Below are 20439 nucleotides of genomic sequence, written 5' to 3' on the forward strand. Positions count from 1 at the left end.
TCCCAGTCAGGAAATCACCCAGGAAATAAACTGTGAGCGCTCCCGGGCATCTCAGGAAGGCACACCACAGACATTCTGAAGTAACTGAAGAGAACTGCTCAGTCGGCAATGCGGCACTGGTGCTCTGCCCACTCCACTGGGCTAACTGGGAAAAGCACGTATTTCCTCGAGCCTCTGTATGCCGTCGTGCTGGGGCTGCGGGGCAAGGCTTGGAGCATGTGCTGTGTAAAGGGTTCTATGTGAACAACAGTCTTGTACAATGTTTTGCTTTATTTTATCCTTCTCAAGGCTCTATTTTTTAAATATTGGCCAAGAAATCTACAATAATGGCTAATAGGGGTCCCTGTGTGGCAATCCTGTAATCAAAAGGTTGGAGGTTCAAGTCTACCCAGAGACATCAGGGTATCTGCAATAAGTTGTTAGTCTTGCAAGTTTTATTTTTACAGTCAACGTTTACTACTCATTTCCTTCATTGAGATGGAGAGCAGGGCGTGGTGGGCAGTGCTGAGTCTTAGCTTCTGGGCCCGGGGTCCCAGAGGTGGTCCTGGGAAGGCTGGCTACCTGGAGGAGACCTTCAGAGCTTTGTGACAACGTGTGCAGCCACGGGAAGCTACTCCGGGCAGAGGGAGGAGTCAGAACAACCCAGAGATGGGAAGCTGGAGAAGCCAGGGCAGCAGGGTCCCCACTCGAGCGTGCCTCCCCCAGCCTGCCAGCATGCTCAGAAATAGACGGAGCCCCGTCAGGTAGGCGGAGCTGGGGTTCCTCTGGGAACCATGGGTCAGGGAGTCTCCCGGATGGGCATTGACCTTGGGACAGTGCTGTTAGGGGGTTTCGGGGCAGGTGGCGGGGGTGGGGTGGTGTATGCGGGCAGCCTGAGGACAGGGTAGAAAGGGGTGCCTGGAGAACAGCTACGGAATCCCGAACTGCCTGTTGCAGGTTTGTACCATGCAATCTCGTGTCTTTTTTATCACCAAGGCCATTTTCCAACAACTGATCTTCATTTCCAGCTTTTGTATTTCTATCATCAGTAAACCAAGAATGTTTGATTGCACATTTGATCAATTTTGAACTGCAGAAGTTGGTAGAAATCTTCAATTTCTTCATTGTTGGTAGTAGCAGTTGGTGTGCAAATTTGAATATTTATATTACCAAGTCTTCCTTGTAGGCATATAGAAATTTCTCTATGCCTGACAGCACTGAATGTCAAGATCGATCTCAAAATGTTTTTGACCATGATTGAGACACCAGTCCTTTCACTGTCATTCCTGGCACAATTGACCATATGATTATCTAACATAAAAGTAATTTTAGTTCACGAATGCCTAGGATATTTATCTTTATGCATTCAATTTCATTTTTGACACCTTTAGACTTTCCTAGATTCACACACTGTACACTCTACACTGATTACTAAAGGAGGCCTGCTTACAGCTGTTTCTTCAGTTTGAGTTGTGCCCCGTCAGCAAATTCAGGTCCTGAAGTTTTGCCTTCCTCCACTGACACCAGTGATTGGAAGACCTCAATCACACTCTTGGGCGCCCTCCAAACTGAGGGCCCAGCTTCTGACACAATCATTAGGCAATGTTCGCTGCGGTTTAGAAGGTACTCCCATCATGCGGTCAGTGCTCTCCAGTTTGTCTCCATCTAGAAGTGCTGCTACTACCTGTCTACGTCGGTCACCCTGCTGGGTCTTAGACAGACTGGTGGCATAGCTTTCAGCATCAGTGAACATTTAGCCATGTGCATAATCACCCATAGGGAATATGGGGTTAGCCTGGACCACCACATCCTGGGAAAGACTGCTTCTGTATGAAGAGTGACAAGCCTAATTAGCTTATGACTTTTCTTGACACGCTGCTAAAGCGCGTCCATGATAGTATTTGACGGCTGCACAGAGCAGAAAGGAGCGGGGACAAGAGGCCCCCACGTCAGCGCTCAGGAGGGCTTCCTGCTGAACGGCCAGCTGTGGGGAAAACTGCCAGCGTCATTAGGGCAGAAAGTTCCTCATTTTCCCAGCCGGTTTCGATGGTCTCCAAAACAGTCACAGTGTGACCCTTCCCACAGCGCCGATCTCTGGTTTACGCCCCGGGACAGATGCTCTCCTTGCACCCCTTCCTGATGCCCTTTCCGCTGGACTCGGCGCGAATCAGACACAGACAAACTTAATCTACGGCCACACTTGCGAAGTATCTTCAGTGTCTCTTATTGCTGCCCTTTTAAATTCTCGACGCAGAACCAGTATTAGTGCATTTCAACCAGATATCCACCACAAGGATTAAAAAAAGTATTTTAATATAATTTTATTCTACTTGGAATCAAGCCATACATGCACGCTCACACACACGCACACATGCACACACTCAAAATGTTTGAACCACTTAAAAAGTCATTAACATTCATGTTTTAATATTAAATAACAAGGATATAGTGACCATTTCCTGAGTTAACAGTGCAATGTAAAATTTATCTGTATTGCTAATTAGACATTTTATAGCATAGAAATGTGATCTAAGTGACCATTTACTTAATTATGTCATAAAACACAAGTGCCTATTTCAGAACAGTGATACAGGCAGTTTAAATGCTAAAGAAATTTGTGATTCGTAACAAAGAATCCTATATATATTTGTCGCCATCCATGACTTTCGGGTCAATTATCAGTAGTAGTAAAATAAGTTATGGTACAAAATAAAGCACAAGTTATCTATACTCAGGAAACATTTGATTTCATTTAGGAACCAGAAGCCTGGATTTTAGATAGCCGTTTTACACATACAAAAATGTTCTCTTAAAAAACCCTAAACTATCACAAATTTACTAAATCAGTTGAATAAGGACAAAGACAGTTCTCCATTATGCTGTGAAACTATGAATCTCATCTTTGGAAAAGTTAAGATCATGCAGCAACCTGAAAAACAAATTAAACATACAGTTCTTAGAGAAAATGTTCAAAAATAAACAAAATAAAAAATTTTCCATATCACAATACCTTTTCATTTTACCAGCCTATGTATTTTTTAAAAAATCTGCAATAAATTTTTCACTTCTAAAAATTTTAAATAATGATATCAACTAAAAAATGTTCCATTTTTAAATGACTCGTGAATGCCAACATTTTTCATTTTTGAATCAAGATTCAATTAAAATCTATTTATTTGATTGGCTTTTAACTCTTTTATCTTTGATACTCTCTCTTCTTCTGCACTGAATAATTCTTTTATTTGTTGCCCAAATCAGATTTTCACCTGTAATGTCTCCTGTATCGCTGTGGCTGATTAAATAACACGCTCCAATGTTCTACCACGAAAATTAAAAGCAGTTGCTACAGACTTAATCAGATATAAGTTCAATTATTTTTGGCAAGACTACTTCACAGTTAGTATTGTGTTGTTTCATCCTGAGGAACATACCTGGTTGCTTCTCTTTTTGGATGCTGGCAACCACTGATGGTATAAGATTCGTTATCTCATTAGGGACTTAAATTGGTAATATTCTACTTACAGCATGCTAAGTCACATTTTCATTATCAGTACATGCATTTGTTTCCACCACTAGTCAGTGAAGGCCTTGAAAGCAGAGACCCTTTTTAAAAAAAATGTTTGCAATGAAATGGATGTGTATTGGATAAAAGAACCTTTATTTGATAAAAAATTATACAAAGATAAGTTAAAATATTGCTATAAAGTAATTTTGAAAAACTTTATTAAACTAAAACACCCAAACTACACATACTAAGGTGTGTTTCCTGAAATAACACTCTACCTGAGTGTAGACACTTTAGAAGATGTTTCCATCTCACTAACCGTCTGCCTCCACAACCCCCTCCCAATAATTCAGTGTCTTCGATTGATACTAGATCAAAATGACTGTGCATTCTCAGGACTCAAGTCGTGTTCCCTTTCAATGTTCCTTAGGTTTGGGAAGCCAAAAAAGGTCTAAAAGCAAGATCAGAACTGTCGAGTAGATGATGGCCAGTTTCCCAATGACAGTCTTCTAGGACAGCCTTTGTTCCTTTCCAAACATGAGCAGGTGCATTGTAGTGATAGAAAAAAATATTCCCCAGCACAACTTTCTTGGCCTTTTCTTCATCAAGGCAGTTTTCCATTTTCTTCGAACCTCTTCCTAATAAACCACCAAGAACATCCTGTGAGAAAATCTTCTTTGAGAAAATCTACTGAAAGTGACCATAACCTTCGGAATTGACTCTTCAAATGTAACTAACTGGCCCATGAGATCCCCGTGGCAGCCACTGGTTTGGTTGGCTCTTTCTGAAAAGGTACTCCAAGGAGTTTCAGTGTAGCACTGAAAGGCTGTCTGCAGCCATCTACTGATGGTAGAGACGTTTGAATGCGTTTGCTTTGGAATAAACCCAGTTATGTATTAACTAGTACCCTCGTAGCTATACTTTTTGACCCTCATTAGTGGTTTATATTTTCTTAAAAATCAGCTTATGAATTTGTCTGTTATCAGACACGTTTTCGTCAAATATGAAGAATGTTTCTGAGCTATACTTTAATAGAACTTATGTTACACACGAAGCTAACTTTGGCAGTCACTCGCAGGAGACTGGCACGGAGACAATCAAGGAGAGCTGGCTAACCTTACTTTGTGTTCTATGTAATACCTAGCCTTGGCCTCAAGCCCTTCATGTGAATGACGATTACACAGAATTTGTGGTTTTCTTAGGCTGTAACAGGTTCCTAAAGTACAAGTTCATATGAAAAGGAAGAACTGAAGTAGCCAACTGTTTTCAAGGGAAGAGCTTCCCTATGCACCTGAGCATTGTGTTTTGCGATCACATTCCGACTCACCTTGTCCCTTGTTCTGTAAATGGCGCTGGTCCACAGATGCAGACGAGGACCTTGGATTTGTCTGAGCTTCTTATCAAGAACTCAGAAAGAAGAGCTGGTGAAATGTATCCCTGTTTGCCATTCCATTCAGAAGGAGGTTCTGAGAGAACAAATTCAACATCAAATCTAGAGGAAAGGAACATGGGGAAGAAAGTCTATTATTTAAATACATTTTCAACCAGCTGCAAGTTAACTAAAACATTCTTTTTTTTTTTCATGTAGAGAACAATTTTAAATACAAAAATTTTCTAGTACAGCACTGGAGTAAATTTTAAGTAACCAATTAACAAAGTATACAGATCTAAATTTATATATTTATAAAAGGTCAACTCTTTCTATAGATCAAGGCAGCATTTTGCCTTTTTTAATAAAGTTCTCCAAGGGAACTCTGAGAACTCCATATTTCTATTAATAATCTCCTGTGGAAGTCACAGTAAACAGCCACTTCCAGGTACCTGTGCTTTTTCACCTACCACTCAGCCTCTCCAATGAGCTCTAAAACCTACCGCCTACTGTCTACTTAGCTTCTCACTATTGTGTTCACGAAGTCTTCAACTTCAAGGTGACTGAGACTTACGATCTTCCTGCCCTACTGACATTATCTGTCTTCACTGCTGTAACCCTACCCGTTCTCCTTTCCCTTTTCATAATGCCACCCCACCCTTCACTTAGCTAAGTATGATGGGGAAACACTGCTGCTCCGATCTAGCGTCCTTTGTTATACATACTGAGATGCACTTCCCCTTTTCTCTTCCTCGGAGTCCTCGGAACGATTATTTAATAAAGTCTGTGCTCCCCATTAGATCCTAAGCTACGAGAGAACAGACCCCGGTGGCTTTGGTTTGCACTCTATCCCAGGTGGTCAGCACAGAGACGGCACTCAAAAGTTTATGCAGTGAACATGGAAGTGAACACGAGGGACAGAATTCCAATGAGAGAAAATATCAACCAAGTCTCACGATGTAATTTTAGGTCATTTCTTCTCTCCAGCTTAGTAACAGGAAATTGATGAGGATAAGCCCTAATAAGATTCTAAACTGTACCTATTGAACGATTTTCTGAAGAACAGCAGGAACTGATTACATACTGATCTGAAACTTAGAAAAAGTTTCTCTTCGGATGGGGTTGGGGACACAGTAACAGAGCAGAAATGAAAGATAGCCGCACAGTTGCACAGCTGATGGTCACGTGTCTCAGCTGGTTAGGGCTACGAAGAACTGATGAGCCCGTGCAATCAGCACAGACCAAAGAAGAGCGCCACGCCTAGAGACCAGCCTCAGCCCTGCTCCTGAGCCCGATCTCCAAATCTTATTTTCTATTTGTAAAATGAGGTGGGAGACTAAACGATTTTTATAACTCTAATACCATTGATTTTACATTAAAAACACATATAGGATTTTACCCACAATTATAATTACCACTTAGTATTAATGGCAATGCTAATTCACCTTATATAAAATCTTCAATTCTTCTTTCACTAACAAAAGCTTTTCTCCCTGGTATTTAAAATTAAGGCAACTTATAAGGCACCCCCCCCACCCCAAATTGAAAAACAAGTTTATTTACAAAGATGCCCCAATGACTAAAAAAATAAAAGTTATACTTAGAAGACTAAAACTATATGCTAGGATCTAAGAAATTACATTTTAAAATGTATGTGGATCCATGAGTGCATTTTTTTTCTCAGAAAAAGATCCATAATGTCTTATTAATTAAAAATTAAATATTTAGCATATAATTCACCTACAAGTCAGTAATTTAAGTATCTTAAAAAGTTGTGCTATCATCACCAAAATCAATTTTAGAACATTTTCTTCATTCTTGTACATATTATTAACTCTCCATTGTCATAACCCTAATAAACTATTAATCTAGTTATTGTTCTTATAGATTTGCCTATCCTGGGTTTCCTATCAAGAAAACAAAATAAAAACACAAAACCCTCAAAACAATAAAACACAGAAGAAAGCAGGAAATAATAAAATTATAGAAAATTTTAAATGGGCCATAAGGGAGAATAAATGATAAGGCGTTAACCTAACTCCATCTGCATTAATCTACTTTCCAATGTTCTCCTACAGCAATGCTATTCACACCCCAGGCCATTCTCTAAGGGAATTCAATGGGCAGGGTGGTTCTCAGAGAGTGAATTCACTTGCAAATGGTTTCCGACTTTCACTGTCATCCATAGCCCTCTGCAAACCAGAATTTAAGCTCTAAGACAGTTCCCTTCTCCAGTTTTGGATTTTGTTATTTACAAATCCTGGATCACATAAGTTTGTCTGTCTTTTTCCGCAGGGACTTATGTAACACCTAACTTAGATGGTTGCTTGTTTTAAGACAAGTCACTATTGTGTTTTACATTTTGCTATAGCACCCCATCTTCAGTGATCTCTTCATGAGGGCAAGTACTGAGTAAGGCTATGTCATAAGAACTAATTGTTTTTAGATTAAGACTTACAGTTAAACATTAGCTCAAAATTCATTCATATATCTATGGTTTATGTTTGTCCCTGGTCCATTTTAGAGACCTCATTATCATTTTATTGGGAGATATTATGAGATATTCCCACAGAGCCTATGGTAATTCTGATAGTACCATTAATTTACCCGGTGGGATAGAATTTAAAATACTGCTTAGAAAAGCATCATATACATAGGATACCTTTTTAGATTATAATACATGGATTGTTCATTTGTACAGATTAAAAACTCAAGTGATTCAACACTATTTACACAATATGGGTAGGAGATAGAACAAAAATTTCAATAGTAATTATTCACTAAGGAAGAACTATGCTGGTTGGTCTATAACATGTTATATATAATAAAGCAAAGAATATGAAAACATCAAATATATAGTAGTCTTAAATCGCCAATTATTGGGAACTCTCAAAGCAAACGATTTGAGCAGAAGTACAGTGACATCCAAACCCTTGGGCTAGTAGTCATCTTCTTCCCACACTACAATATTCTGACCTTAAGTCTAAGGGAGTATTTCAGTGTAATGTAATGTCTTCTAATTATCAAAGGGGCCCCAGAGCAGCTGGAAAACCATTGTCTTACGAAGTTTCCAATTATACAAAAAACATTTGGAAAAAAGACAGCAACTGCTCTGGTAAGTTAAAGGATAAAAGAGAGCTTCTTCTGGCCCTATTGCTGTACTAAAGCTGCTCAGATACGCACATTAAGGCTGAAGCCTCTGCCACCAGCAAGAAATGCCCACTCCTGGTTTTCCTTGACTGGGATGCTAAAAAAAGAGGAAGGACATAAGGCCTAATCAACATCATATTTCCGACAGGCGCCCACTAAATGGTGACAGATTAAGAATGTTGCATAAATGGTATAAGCTTCTCATGTATTTTTATCTTAGCCACAAAATGGTTCCTGAGCTAAAACTATTATGTATTGGATGAAAATCTGAAAGACAACACACACACACACACACACACACACTATAATATTAAAAAGTTTACCATCCTGTTTACTCATTCACAGGATGAAAAAAGAGCTTAACCTAGAGCAGGAGCAATACCAAGACAACAATTCTACAAAATAATTTCTTATTCTAAACTTAAATACAGATGACTATTGTGGAATCTTCGCTGCTAGAATTTTGGAAGGAAGAGCCACTTACTGCTTGAAACAATAAAAACATGAATTTTTGGAGCTAGAGTTGCTCCTTGGTGATGAAAACAATTCACACTCTCAGCTGTTAATCAGAAGGTTGGAGGTTTGAATTCACCCAGAGGTGCAGGAAGTATTCAATCAAGCACTTAAAAAATCTGTGGACACAGTGCTTCTCTGACACCAGGTAGGGTTTCCCTGAGTTGGAACCAACTCAACAGCAACTAGTCTCTCTCTGTATGCCAGGGATATGAGCAAACATTCTGGAAATCCTATCAACGTTCTGAAGGACTCTCGAAAAGGCTATTTACAAATAACTCATAAGGTACAAAGTAACATGGAAAAACAAGAGAAAGGAAGGGATGGCTAGAGACAAAAAATGATGGAGGGATAGAGATGGAGAGACAGAGAGAAAAGACCTGTTTCTGATATTCATATGCTCCAGAAAGTCAATACAATAAACTTGTCAAAAATTATAAATTTTAAATCAGATTGAGATGGAAATCTCAAAATAGACATGTATTCAGTGCAAATCACAATAAAAGCCTGTGGTCATCCAACAATTTATTCCTCTTCCTCCAGTTAATCAGTTTACAAAGACTACTGCCTTCATACTTCTTACTCGTGGCCCCTACCTTGCCATTTTATCGGGACAAATCCAGATCCGGCCTTGCTACTTCTTTTCTAAGACACTGCCACAATATTCCCAGCCCGAATCTAGGCCACCCAGTTGATTCCAATTCACAGTCACCACTCACAGTGGTTCTCCACCTTCCTAATGCCGTGATCCTTTAATACAGTTCCTCATGTTGTGGTGACCCCCCAACTATAAAATTATTCATCACTGTAATTTTGCTAGTTATGAATCGGGTGACCCCTGTTCGATCCCCAAAGGGTTGGCGTCCAACAGATTGATAACTGCTGCTAGAGGTTTTTGAGACTATAAAGCTTTACAGGCACGGCCTCATCTACCTCCCTGGGAGTTGCTGGAGAGAGAGAGAGAGAGAGAGAGAGAGAGAGTGTTTTAAGATCCCAATGCCTAATCCATAATGCCATCAGGGCCTCTTGTTGCCAGGTTAGTTCTCCTAAAGTTTCCAATCTAATCCTGCAACTTCTTGGCTTAAAAAGCTTCAGTATTTCCTTACGGCCACCAAAATAGTAGTTCAGAGTCTCTTCAGCTCAGAATTTTACAGATTTCCTACGAATTTCTCAAAGTCTTTAATATGGTAGCTACATAGTGAATTTCCAAGATAATAGGGTATACAGTGTTTCTATTATTTAATCAGAGCCCTTTGTGAGGAAACAAGTCACCATCTTAAAAACCTCAAAAATAAATATCTGCTCCAATTCTGTTCATTATTATGCTAGGCACCTTCAGATAATACCCCAATGATCCCATACTTAGAAAAACTTGTCAAGTAAATATAGATATGTGTCTCATTGGGGTAAGGAACTCATCCAAGGTCACATGGCTGATAAATATTCACTATATCATGATGTTGCTAGGAATTTCATTGCTGCTTACACCCTCTGAGGATAAACACAGAATAGTTATGAAACTGAAAATATTAGATGATATACTTCATTACACAATGGATTTAGTAACAGGCTAAAACTTAATCCTATAAAAAGTAGAGTATTTCACTGTTTTAAAAATGTAAAAAATTGAAGAATTACGTTTTTAGTTCCCAGTTCAATAATATAATTGAGAAAATGTGTTCTGGTGACACATTTTGTCATGTGAATTAGAAGTGATATGGAAGGGCTAAGAAACAGGAAGGGCACGTTAATATATAGATTAGACTCAACCTAGTAAAGCTCAAAACAACCAAAAAGTAACAAATGCTGGCCAGGGTATGGAGGCACTAGCGCCCTCATCCACTGCCGGCCAAAGGGCAACATTGCACAAACGCGGTGTACGGGGAATGGCGCTGCCCAAGCAACTGGGGCTAGGACTGCCTCAGCAAAAGCCTTTTCACTCGGCGCATGCCCCAACCAAGAGCCGCAGCACTGCCGCCGATGCATGCAAGCCATGCTCACCGTGGCACACGGCCCACCGCTAGACGGGAAGGACCTACATGCCCGTCGGTGTAAGCACACTGTGGTACGTACACACGATGGAATACTATGCATTACTAAAGAATGATGAAATGAAGGCGTACCTTATGATCCCTATGGATTTGGAGGACATTATGTTGAGTAAAGTTAGTGAATCACAGAAGGACAACTATTGGATGAGACCACTGTTAAAAAAAACCATCACGAAAAGGATTTTCACACCCAAAGAAAGAGATTCTGGTGGTTACCAGGCAGAGGAGGAAAAGGGAGGGAAAGGGAAGCAATAGGCAAGAGCAAGGGTGAGCAAACTGTGAGATGTAAGAGCCAATCCTATCCCTCCCAGCAATTTAAAAATTATTCAAGAGCCATAAATATATTTTTACAAACAGATGAAATCACCGTTATTTGAACAATAGCCTTTAAAGATTTTCAATTTTACTTTAGAGTCACATGCTCAGACTGAAAGAGCCAAACCTGGCTCTCCAGCTGCAGTCTGACAACCCCTGATAGAGAGCAGACAGGTATTAACTTGAATAAGGGGAAAAAAAGGAGGGGACCAAAGCAAGCTATTAAGAGGTGAATTAAGTTGTTTGAATTGCTGAGTTAGAAAAATAAAATCTAAAATGTAAAATCCAGTCAAAGCTCACTGTCATTAAGTCAATGCTGACTCATACGGACCCTACTGGACAGGGTAGAACTATGAGTTTTCACTGTGAGTTTCTGAGACTGTAAAGCTTTATGGGAGTAGAAAGCTCCGTCTTTCTCCTTAAACTCTAACCTAGTTCACAATATAAAGTTAAAGATATATAAAAAAAGAATTAACCACAAAAATAGAGATATAATGAACTAAATTACCTGATATTAAATATGAACTTTGACTTTCCTTTCATGTATGGGGCTCAACAATTACAGTGTGACAGAATAGTACTACCAAACCACATCAGCAAACCTTTACGGTTGGGGTTCTTCTCTTTCTGCCAACAGCCTGAGATGCCTGTAAAACGCCTGACAAATGTTCCAGACGCATTTCACCAGCATGACCTTTTCATTTTCCGGGGAGACTCCCACCATGATTCTCACCCTCCAATGGCAAATCAGACCACGCTAAAAGCCAGTGTCACAGAGTGCCTGGGGGGGGGGCACAGTCAGCAAGCAAGGGGGCAGGTAAGAGAGAAGGAGCAGAAAGAGGATAAGGGGCAGGTGGAAGGCTGCACACTAGCTTCTCTCAGCAAGCTGGAGAGCGTCACTCACCTGGTGAGTGCTGTTTGAGCCAGTCATCCAGCAGTGACAAAAAGGGGCCTTTCCTCATCCTCAACACTCCAGCTATGCAATGCCACCAAACCAAGTGATGGGGACCCAAGCAAAACAAAAACACAGACGACTATGTTAAAGGTGCCTTTGTCCAAAGGCGGCCACCAAATTCCTTTTTAGCCAGTTTACTGAAGGATGTTTAACCCTAGGAGCAGGCTAAGAGTATGGTGTCTATTCATTAAAACAGTGGTAAAATGGCCTTTTTTGTTATAAGGGAACTATCTTAATTAGCAGCTTGCTGAACAACTCCCTCTACATGTTTCCAAAGGAAACAGGAGCTCCGACACTGATACGGGAAGGAAGGGCAGATGTGTAGGCTCTTCCGTGACCACATGCAGATACCTAAGACAGGCTGCTTAGCTTTGAAAGCATTACACTGCTTCCTTCAACGCTAACAAGAGCCTGAGGAAGTAAAAGGGAAAGATGTCACTAATTCATTTTTCAGGGAAAGAGGCCCAAACAACTAAATCAGTAAAGTTTAAAAGTAGTGGCGAATAGAATGAAAACTGAAATGTAGGTCTTTACACTTCTCACTCAGTGTATTACCAATTTACTAATTTGAAAATGCGTGCAAAACATTGGAAAACTCAGGAATTTATATTTCTTTAAATTTTGCTCTAAATCTCCATACTTCTACTGAAATATAATAAATATTTTTAGTTTTATGTGTTTGTAGGCAAGAACAGCAAATATTTTAAAGATATGTTTGTCACCCTTAATTTGTGACTCAAATGGTTAAATTATTGGTTATTAACTGAAATTGGAAATTTGCATTCATATAGGCACCGCTGACAGGCCTAAAGGTCTAGTGATCTATTCACAAAAGGGCGCAGTCTTTGAAAGTGCTTTGGACCACAATTCTGTTCACGGGTCACTGTGAGTTGGAATCAACATGATGGCAACTGATGTTTTTATTAAGATGGAAAGAGAAAAGGAGGCCAAAGGGAGTTAGTGAGTGTGGGAGGGGCTAGAAGAACCAAATTACCATATTACAGATATTCAGAAAATAGACAGCTAATGAATTTCTTAAATCTTTACTTCTAATTCTTAAAACTCTTTAAAAGTCTACAACCTTATCTATGTCATACTACCATAAATGCAAATATTTACTTCAGATAGTTGTGTAACTTTTCAAGTACTGAAATTTTTACATTTCATGGTCAGAGAAATACTTTAGAAAATTTGGCAGCTTTTCAAATGAATTCTTCTGTAAAATACACATTCTGAATTTCCTGCTGCTTTCTGGCTTTCAGTTGACTGTATTAGGATCTTTTTTCAATGAAATCAGCACTCTCTTTGCTATTCTTGTTATCTCATTCTGGCACTGAATTCAGTCTGACTCAAACTATTTTCCAATGTGTGTATTGAAGACTATGAGTGAGAGAGCTTATTAAAGATGCTAATAAAAACAAACAAACAAGAAGAGAATCTTCCTAAACAATGCATTAGTAAACACTTCTTCCCTACAAAGTCACAATGGACATTAACAAAGTAAAGACTCAAGAAACCTGGCAGTACAGAAATCTGTTTAATTTTGTTTTAAACCTGTTCTTATCTAAATGTATTTGATTCACCTTCTATTAGAAGAAATTTCTAAATTATTAAATTGATCCTTTTCAATGAAGTCCAACTTAGTATAAACAATATAACATAATCACAAAGTTCATTGTGCACTTGATTAATACATATACAAGGGGGCTTCTAAAAGTGCACAGCAAAATTCCATTACCTTTCAATTCTATCTTTCCAAGAATTTTTTGAAGCCTCCTCATATTATCTTATCAGACAGTATTTCTCTTTGATCTTATGATGGTATTTCTTTCCTTTTTTGGGGTGGGAGGTATTGTACATTATTTAAAATTTATAGAATTACTGATTTGTTTATTCTTTGCTTCTTAGTCAATTCAGCGTTCTAACCATGAAGGGAAGGCTTAGATGCATGTGTGAACACTTAAATGCAGAGATAATACCAGTTTAATACCTCTTATCTTTAAATGCTAAGTTCTCCAATTGGCTTCTCCAAATTATATCATCCTCTGTTTTGTTATAGAACATCAGCTTCACTTTCCTTAAAAGTTAAAAAAGAGAGAGAACAATGTCAATTACATTTAAAATATGTACGAACAAAAAGTGAAATGATGAACTAGGGTAAATGTTTCATTGTGCCAAACAGGTCATCAAAAATAGAAATGATATAAAAATGTTAATAAAACAGTTGAGATTGATGCTTAAAGGAATGAGCACATGTCTATTAAAATCTGCATATTTAATCAATTTAGAATATTATATACTATCTAATAGCCTCCAACGGATAGTAATTAACAGATAAAATTTCATTACCTGAGACTGGATATACTAGTCAATGCAAAATTCAATATTTTAACCATTGGTGTAAAGCCAGTTCCAGCTGCCAATAAAAAGAGATCTTCTAATTCTTCCATCTGGGATTTTTGAAAACTGCCTTCAGGATTGCTTACAGATATATTATCTCCTAGATGGTGAAATATAAACTAAATTAGGAAGAAAATAAAAGCAGTCTCCCCAACTGATTGCTAAATGAAATACTAGCCTCTCCACAGCAAGCCCACGTACAGCTGTCTCCCACTGTAGCACAAGGTGATATTTGCTATTTACATACTGATCATGGACCACAAGAATAAGATAACCAGCAGAGAAAACAGAAATAGATGCATCCTAAATATATTAGGTGAGTATATGTTCTAACTTCTCCATTAAATCTCTGAAAGTATCTCCTGAGGAGGAGGAGAGCTGGTCTGAATATAATTCCTATGTCGACCAAACAAGGTCAGAAAAGCAGCTGACTGCACTTGGAGTGCTATTTACCAATCTAGAAAGAACAGCGTTGAGAAATCAGTGACTATTTTCTACAATGCAGCTGTTGGAACCACTGCATACCACTCATATGCGAGTTATCTTTAATACATTATTTCCAGAGTAATAAAAAAATAGATCTGCCCATTATGTTTTGTAGTTACGATTTAAAATTCAAATATTCTTGACTTACCTTAAAATGCTTGATTGCTCATATTTCCTCCTTACTTTACATAGGACAGGGAGAATCTTATCAGTATTTAAAGCAAGTGATAAAAAAAAAAAAACCAAAACCAAGAGTTGGTTGTTTAAAGAAGCTTCAAAGAATGTGATCAAGGTGATCTCTTTTGATCACAGACCAGTCTTTCCAAGGTTAGAAACTTGACTGGACTCAGACTCAGGCAGGGTAATAGATGCTAATCAAATTCACAAAAGATAAATGAACATTTGCCAGCACATCACGAGATTTAGGACAGTTGTTACATGTATCTTGTGATCTGAATATCCTATGTCCCATCCAGAACACCTTTTTCGCAGTATAAGGCCATTAAAGGCCAAATTAATCACATGAAATTTGCCTGACAATCACAGGGCTGTGGCAAAGACTTGGATAACTTGCGGGGTAATTTATAGAGGCCATTCAAGACTCCTTGAGTCATCACTACCAGACAAGTATACTAACTACTCTCTAAGCGCCGCTCCTCTGGATCAAACTAAAACACACTGACTTTGTCCTTTGAGGTTACTTTTCTATGCTCTAGGCTAATTTTTTTAAAATTAGAAACTTTTATTGGTGGCTCTTACATCTCTTATCACAATCCATACATTCAACCATTGTGTCAAGCACATTTGTACATACGTTGCTATCATCATTTTCAAAACATTTTCTTTCTACTGGAGCCCTTGATATCAGCTCCTCATTCCCCCCTCCCTCCCTCATGAACCCTTGATAAATTATAGATTATAATTTTCATATCTTACATCGTCCTCTGTCACCCTTGACCCACTTTTCTGTTGGTGTTAGGCTAATTTTTCATCTGCTCTGGTGAAAAATATTTATAAATAGGTTATTCAGATAGCTCCCCAATTTACAACATATTCAAGTTATAGTAACTGAATTTAAAAGTATTTGTGTAGACAAAATAATAATTTATAAATTATCAAGGGTTCATGAGGGATGGGGAGTTTGGAGGAAGGAGGAAAAATGAGGAGCTGATGCCAGGGGCTTACATGGAGAGCAAATGTTTTGAGAATGATGACGGTAACGAATGTACCCTCATTGTGCTTTATATAATTGATGGATGTATGGATTGAGATATGAGTTGTATGGGCCCCCAATAGAATGATTAGAAAATAATTAACAGTATTTGGGGTTGGGGTAGTATACAACATCACAGCATAAAATGCTCATGTTATCAACCTCAGATATTCACGGGCCAATGGTCAACTGTGTGATTAAATGTTTAAAACAGCCATATAGACAGATTTCTAAACTAAATCAAGGGCTTTGGTTGCTTGAAACCATGAACTCAATGGCTAATCACTTTGCTAACAGTCATAAAGATAGATTTAGGAAGCAGTGGTATGTTATTGTGAAATACATAAATAAAATGACCATATAAACAACTCTCATTAATATTCTGATTAAAACCACTATCACCATTCCTAAGGTTAATATAGATGATTATTCTTCCACAAATGGAGTTATAACCCAAATTGGCAAAATGTCAGTATCACTCAACTTTCCAGGCTTAAGTATGTTTTTCGCTACATTGAGTTGTAATCTGTACTATAAACTACAGTTCTGATCTTTTTCAGCAAGTGCTTCATCTCTTTTCTTTCAGCAGCAAGGTTCCCATCTGCATATGAGGTCATTAATGAGTCTTCCTCTAATCCTGTAATCCTGATGCTTCTCAGATGGTTTGCTCAACAAACACACCGAATACATAAGGTGAAAGGATACCACCCTGACACACACCTTCCTTTAAACCATACAGCATCTCCTTGCTCTGTTCAAACGATTGCCCCTTTGGTCAATATAGAGGGTCCACATAACCAAGATGAAGGGTTCTGGAATTCCTACTCTTCCCAATGTTATGCAGTTCGTTGTGATCCACACAGTCAAATACCTTTGCATAGTCAATAAAGCACGCCAAATATATTTTTCCTTTTTTAAAGTTCATTTTATTGGGAGCTCTTACAACTCATAACAATCCATACATCAATTGTGTCAAGTGTATTTGTATATATGTTGCCAACATTATTTTCTAAACATTTACATTCTATTGGATCCCTTAGTTATCAGCTCTTCTTTTTATGCCCCCCCCACTGCCCTTGGGATCCCATGATAAATTATAAATTATTATTTTCATATTTTATACCACCCACTGTCTCCCCCCACAGTTCCCCCACTCCCCACCCCCAGCCTTTCTCCTAACTCCCTGATATCATTACTCCCATTTCTGTTCCCGAGGGATTTATCTGACTGGGTTCCATGTGTCCTAAGCTCATATCTGTACCTGTGTACATGCTCCAGATTAGCCCTCAGTGAAAGGCAGGATTGGGGTCATGGTAGTAGAGGATAGGGAACCCTCAAGGAAGCAGAGGAATATTGTTTCTTTTTGTTAAAAAAAATTATTGGGGGCTCTTCTTCACCCTGGTTGACTCATCCCTTCTTGTGATCCTTCTGTGAGGGGATATCTCATTGTCTATAGATGGGTTTTGGGTCTGTGATCTGACCCGCCTCGTTCTCAACAATGTTTTATTGTTTGGGGTCTTCTGATGCCTATACCTGATCCCTTGGACACATCATGATCACACAAGCTGGTGTGCTTCTTCCATGTGGGCTTTGTTGCTTCTGAGCTAGATGGCCGCTTGTTTAACCACAAGCCTTTAAGACACCAGATGCTATATCTTATGATAGCCAGACACCATCAGCTTTCTTCACCACAATCACTTGTGCACCTATTTTGTCTTCAACAATCATGCTAGGAGGGTGAGCATCACAGAATGCCTGGTTATTAGAACAAAGTGTTCTTGTATTGAGAGAGGGCTTGAGCAGAGGCCCAAAGTTTGTCCACTTCCTCATTGTGTTGCCTTATAAATATATGTACCTATGCCAATATTTTTGATATTCTTTGCTTTCAGCCAAAGTCCAACAGAAGTCAGCAATATCTCTTTTCCACATCCTTTTCTAACTGGCTTGAATTTCTGGCACCTCTCGACAATGTACTGCAGCAACTATTTTTAAATCATCTCCAAGGAATATTACTTGTACGTGATACAAATGACATTGTTTAATAATGTCCACAGTGTGTGGGATTACCATCTTTGAAGTGGGCACAGACAATTAACTCTCCCAGTCAGGTGGCCAGGCAACTGTCTTCTAAATTTCTTGGCATAGACGGTTTCCAGTGCTTCATCAGTTTGTTGAAACATTTCAGTTTGCATTATGTGCTTATCTGGAGCCTTGTTCTTTTTGTTTTGGTTTTTAATCAATGTCTTCATTGCAACTTGAACTGCTTTCTTCAGTACCGTCAGTTCTGATCATGTGCTACCTCCTGAAATGGTTGAATACCATTCAGTTCTTTTTGGTACAGTGACTGTGATTTCCTTAGACCTTAACTTCAGGTTTGGAGTTCTCCTTCAGCTTAAGACATGTTCCGCATGTTCTACTACAGTTTGGGTTTTCTAACTCCAAGTGATTATTAAATGTAAAAAGTAGCATGTTACTTTGCCTCCTACAGCTTTTCTCTTTGAAATTTTGTTCAGCTGTTTTACTTAATCATTTCTTCCCTTCGTCTTAGCTAGTCTATGCTCAAAAGCAAGTTTCATAATCTTTATTTTTAAATCATTTTATTGGGGGCTCATACAGCTCTGATCCATCCATCCATCCATTGTGTCAAGCACATTTGTACATTTGTTGCCATCATCATTCTCAAAACATTTTCTTTCTACTTGAGCCCTTGGGATCAGCTATTCCTCCCACCACCTCTAATCTCTTTGGGTCTTTATTTTCTGTCGTTTTAATGACCCGTTGCTTTCTTCATGTATTAAGTTCTTGATGTCACCCTATAACTTGTCTAGTGTGGGGTTATAAGTGTTCAATGTATCAAATCTCTTCTTGAGCTGGTCTCTAAATTCAGGTGGGATAGACTCAAGGTTGTATCTTGGCTTTCAGAGACTGGTTTTAATTTTCTTCAGTTTTAACTTAATCTTGAATATGAGCAATTGATGATCTGTATCATAGTTGGCCCTGGCCTTCTTTTGGTGGAGATTAAGCCTCTCCATCAACTGTTCCCACAGATATAGTCAATTTGGTTATTGTCTATTCCATTTGGTGAGATTCATGTGTATTGTTGCTATTTTTGTTGTTAAGGGTATTTACAATGAATTGCTGGTCTTAGGAAGTCTATCTTGTGATCTCCAGTTTTATTTCTATCACCAAGCCCTGGTTTCCAAATTATGAATTCCAATCATCAGTAATTATCAAAGCATCTTTTTTTTGGGTCAATTTCAAACTGAAGAAGTTGAAAGAATTGTTTAATTTTTCCCTCACTGACATTAGTAGTTGAAGGATAAATTTGAATTATAAATTGTATTAACTGTCCTTCCTTGACGGCATATACCGTATATATTTGAATATTCGCTGACCTGAATATCTGCCGAGGCACCTAATTTTAACACAAAAAGTGCATTAAAATTACGCTGAAAAAAACTCAGCTTATACGCGAGTGTATATGTTAGATATTCTCCTACCATAAGAATACACTGAACTTAACAAAATAGATCTTTTACTGTTCTTTTTATCATGAATGATAACATCATTCCTGGGATAGTAAACCATATGAATTATCTAATGCATAATAGCAAATACTAGTCCATTTCAGTTCACTTAGGATATGAACCTTTATATATTCCATTTCATTTTTGACAAGTTCTAATTTTCCTAGATTCATACTTTGTAAATTCCATGTTCCATTTACTATGGATATCTACAGCAGTTTCCTGTAAGTTTGGACCATGCTCCGTGGGTAAATGAAGAACCAGAAGGCTTTTCCATGTCATTAAGGTTGCGATTTTACTTTCGGAGGAAGCGCTTTCCCAACTGTATTTCAAGTGCCTGCCAATCTGAGGGGTTCATCTCGTGGCAGTATACCAGACCAGGTTCTGCTCCTAGTCCGAACGTTTTCAGTGACTTCGTTTCTCAGGAGTGGACTGCCTCTTCCTAATTTCTGCTTCTGCAACTAGTTGGAATACCAGTGGTACAGCTTCTAGCCAGCACAGCAACATGCAAGCTACCACAGCACAATAAATCTCCAGATAAGTGCGGTCAAATTCTTTATATTGATATACAATACTTTTTGGAAACAGAAAGATTTCTTCCCAGTTGTCTCCCACAAACATATGCTAAACCTAGCTGCTTGCTACACATGGCAAATGACAACACTTGAAGGTCAATGAAAGTAGGTCAGAGGTTATTCTCCCTAAGGGACATCAGCAATCTACAGCAATCAGACTTTATAGTCTGTCCCACCCTAACTAGGGCCCACTCCCTTCTGATAAGGGTAGTAGTAGATTGTTACCTGTAGGAGAACCCAGGGAGGTCAAGCCCACTCAAGGATGACCAAGGGTAGGCCGCCATCATGAATCTAGGGTCCACCCTTGTCACATGTATACCTTTTGTCCCTCCCTTCCTATCATGTGTGCACCCCGAGCTTACCCTTTCCTGTTACGTTTATGCCCATTGAATATCCCCCAC

The 20439-nt window shown here is 38.7% G+C and overlaps 1 protein-coding gene across 5 annotated transcripts in view; it reads right to left on the minus strand.

Moving 5' to 3' along the window:
• Positions 1 to 2275: 2275 nt before the first annotated feature.
• Positions 2276 to 20439, minus strand: part of CYB5R4 (cytochrome b5 reductase 4) — an 89098-nt gene continuing 70934 nt past the window's right edge. For 2 of the 5 annotated variants that reach the window (XM_075554820.1, XM_075554817.1), the window contains 4 exons: positions 14187 to 14337; positions 13828 to 13914; positions 4812 to 4976; positions 2276 to 2908 (listed from right to left, as the gene is read on the minus strand). In XM_075554820.1, the coding sequence (XP_075410935.1) occupies positions 2854 to 2908; positions 4812 to 4976; positions 13828 to 13914; positions 14187 to 14337 (458 nt within the window). In that variant the 3' untranslated portion in view covers positions 2276 to 2853. Of the gene's footprint in view, positions 2909 to 3120; positions 3583 to 3710; positions 4123 to 4811; positions 4977 to 11786; positions 11859 to 13827; positions 13915 to 14186; positions 14338 to 20439 lie in introns of those variants that run through there. The other 3 variants (XM_075554819.1, XM_075554818.1, XM_075554821.1) reach the window with 3 other exon arrangements.

Source organism: Tenrec ecaudatus, chromosome 7, assembly GCF_050624435.1.
Source record: "Tenrec ecaudatus isolate mTenEca1 chromosome 7, mTenEca1.hap1, whole genome shotgun sequence".
NCBI lineage: Eukaryota > Metazoa > Chordata > Mammalia > Afrosoricida > Tenrecidae > Tenrec > Tenrec ecaudatus.